Genomic DNA, 3,310 nt, shown 5'->3' with positions numbered 1-3,310 from the left:
AAAACATAAAGCTTATGAACTTTCAGAAAATTGTACTATTTGTACTGGTATTTGCAGAATGTAACAAACAGAAGTGCAGTGTGCATGAGTAACGGATGCCAGCTAAATTGGTTGTGCATGAGTAATGTGATGTTTTATGATTAATATCATTATTTAATAGGTTTACATTGACAGCCTTAACTTTTTATTAGGACGTTCAATTTGCATTTTGTTGAAAAATACTGACCAAAGACCAATTCTGTGTTTGAAAATACATACCGGTACTTTGTCATACTGTACAGCAAGCCATTTATTTGCATGGCCATGTTCATATTATTGTAGTGCACGCTGTGTACCAGAAATCATCATAGCATGTCTTCTCCATGTCAACATTAAGGATATATTTTGAACCATTTCTCGATTCTTTACAAAGCAACCTTCAACAAAGCTCATGTGAGAAGGGGAGCACACACAGGCTTGTAATATTTTGTCTGGCATTTAATAATCAAACTATCGGGGCATTTAAGCACAGCTGATCTAAAGGTATTTTTCTGTATTCTGGTACTCCTATAACCCCAATGTAAGTTGCCCTCTTTCCTACCTCCAACAGGAGCAGACCACTTTTATCTGTGTGTGTATCGCGGAGTTCCTGTCCCTGTATGAGACCGAAAGGCTGATCCAAGAACTGGCCAAGTGCCGCATTGACACACACAACATTATTGTCAATCAGCTTGTATTCCCAGATGGCGAGAGGCCATGTAAGATGTGTGAAGCACGGCACAAAATTCAGTCCAAGTATTTGGATCAGGTGAGTGTTTTGGTTGTGTTAGTGCTCTTACTGTACAAATACACAATCCATAATGATCCTTCATTTCCCTCGCATTATTATTATCGATGAAGTATTTTATTCACCTATATTAGAGCTGTACAGTACTACCTCAACTTACAAACATCATTGGTTCTGTTACCGCGCTCTTAAACCAAACCACTTGTATCTCAAATCAACATTTCCCATTAAAATTAAATGATTTAATTGGTGCTTGTCTCCTCAAAAACACAATTTTAACAGGATACATGACACTTAAAGACACTTAGATAAGAAATATTGTGTAAAAATACAATAGAATTTACGACTCACAATTACGGTAGTTGTATGAAATAATGTAATGTACAGCATTTTAACTTGGAGAGTGGATTTGTATGGTATTTCCTTCCCGCCGCTTCTTCTTTTTTAATAGATAAATATTTGCCGTTTAGATATTATTTTAACATTTTTGGCTGGAATTCATGTTTTTTGATGATTTCTTCATTCAATTAATATATCATACACTTTGTACTCCATGGTTGGAAAAACAAAGTTATGTCGATCTTGCTTGCAGGTAAGACAGGACGTTTTTGTATGGATCTTTATAGTTTTTTACTGTAACATTTAGTAGGCCTACTAATGGCGGGGATGCTTGTAATACAAACTTTTGCTTGCAATTTAAAGCATAACAATTGGCTCCTATCTCAAAACACTCTTAAGTTGAGGTACCACTGTATTTAAATATCTGCTTTTAAAGCAGTATTCCATGTCTCTGTCAGAGGAATAAAAAAAACAAAAAACATATTTTAAACAAAACAATATTCTGTACAATGTAAATTATTCTCCATTTTTATGCATGTTTATGCAGACAAGTGTGAGAGTTGTTTTATTGATACTCCGATGTCATAGTCGGAAAGACAGCTATGTTTATTTGGTAAATAGACTGCCTAATTGGCTTGTATGCCTAACCTGCACATGCTTTTTATTCCCCTTTTGTTATGGGTCAATTGTTGATTATGAAAATTGGATGATTTCATCGAGCACCCCTCCCCAACCTAGTGTCACAGAGACTGTAGTCCTGTAGGAATCACTGTCAGTTCTGGCAACTTATTTAGCGTTGGCTCTCACTACGTTGTGCATGTGTTCATACTGTGGGGGGATGTGAGTGTAAAAAATACCATAAAAATAAAACCTGTGTGTGTGTTTGCACCAGATGGAGGACCTGTATGAAGATTTCCACATAGTGAAACTACCTTTGCTACCCCATGAAGTTCGAGGTGCAGACAAGGTCAACACTTTCTCTAAGCAGCTTCTGGAACCCTACAAACCACCAAACAAGTAATTCTCCTCGTCGCGGGACCAGACCCCCACCACTTTTAGATCCCAAAGACCACGCCTCCCAACAGGTGTCTTACCCTTCAGTAATACTCAACCCATCATGCAAGCTGGACCGTCCGAGACACACTTGCTTGGTGTTGTCACTTTCTAATCCCCTCTGTAGCACTCGTATCATTACAATTTAAAACAATTATTCCTTTCCTTCAGCCTGAGCATCGTCCTCTGTTTCCAGTAGCATTGTTCTCTTTCTAGAATCCAACAGCTTTCAAATGGCCCTGCCTGGATTGTTGTGAGTGCTTTGTATTTGTCTAACTCCCAATTCTTGCAGCTTCATTGTGGCCGCACAAAATTATGTCATTCATTTTTTTCATATTTTACTCAGTTCAGACGATGCACATCACAAGGAAGTGCAGAATGGAGCAGGTTGAGGTGTTATAACCTATTGACCACAGTTAATGGGAACTTCCAGTGTTCCAACAAGTTTTCCTTGTATGATTTAGATGCCTTCTGGATGTCATTGCAATGTATCAAAATAGCCGCAAGGGTTGTGGTATTTCTTTGAATATTAATAAACATAATATGTAAATAGTGATTTTAATGTCACATAAATCAGATGGTGCCTTCTACCATTTAAGGCAATATTGTGAACACTGTAGGTTCCCTTTAATCCGTTCCAGACTTAAACCTTAACGCTTAACTCAACTTACTTATTCAGGCCAGCATGGTGAGATTCAATGGCCATATATGATGGAAAATGCTAAAGGTAGTAGTCAAAAGCAAGTTTTGTTTACTTTTGCTGGGCTTGCAAAATGAGGTCCAATCCAATAACTGTTGAATATTTTGTCTTTTGAGAACATAATGTCCAGCTTCTCAAAAGTGCATGGATAGTATGGATTGTAAGCCAAGCCTCTGATTATGGATACTTAAGCAGCCAATTAGTGCTAGTCCAGTCTATAAAGTCAAACATTTTCAGTGAAAATTCAGTTTTCTATGAACTTACTTTTAAATGATGCTGCAAGTGGTAATTAAATAAACTTACTTCAACTGAGAGGCTTTTGTCTCTCTCTCTCTTTTGTCTGACTTTTACCTTGACTGCATTAAATATAGAAAAGTACACACACACACAAACCAGGCAACCTTGTCAGATAAGGAGTGCTGAACTTAATCTAAAACAAAAAAAAAAACTTA

General features: G+C 37.2%; 1 protein-coding gene across 1 annotated transcript in view; it reads left to right on the top strand.

The window, feature by feature from the left end:
• get3 (guided entry of tail-anchored proteins factor 3, ATPase) overlaps positions 1-3,172 on the top strand; it is an 8,920-nt gene extending 5,748 nt beyond the window's left edge. The window contains exons 6-7 of the mRNA XM_061881341.1: positions 590-787; positions 1,998-3,172. Of these exons, the coding sequence (XP_061737325.1) occupies positions 590-787; positions 1,998-2,126 (327 nt within the window). The 3' untranslated portion in view covers positions 2,127-3,172. The remainder of the gene's footprint in view (positions 1-589; positions 788-1,997) is intronic.
• The last annotated feature ends 138 nt before the right edge of the window (positions 3,173-3,310 follow it).

The sequence above is a fragment of the Nerophis ophidion genome, linkage group LG20 (assembly GCF_033978795.1).
Source record: "Nerophis ophidion isolate RoL-2023_Sa linkage group LG20, RoL_Noph_v1.0, whole genome shotgun sequence".
In the NCBI taxonomy this organism is placed as follows: Eukaryota; Metazoa; Chordata; class Actinopteri; order Syngnathiformes; family Syngnathidae; genus Nerophis; species Nerophis ophidion.
The sequence above is the reverse complement of the archived record's forward strand: the minus strand, read 5'-3'. Positions and strand labels throughout refer to the sequence as shown.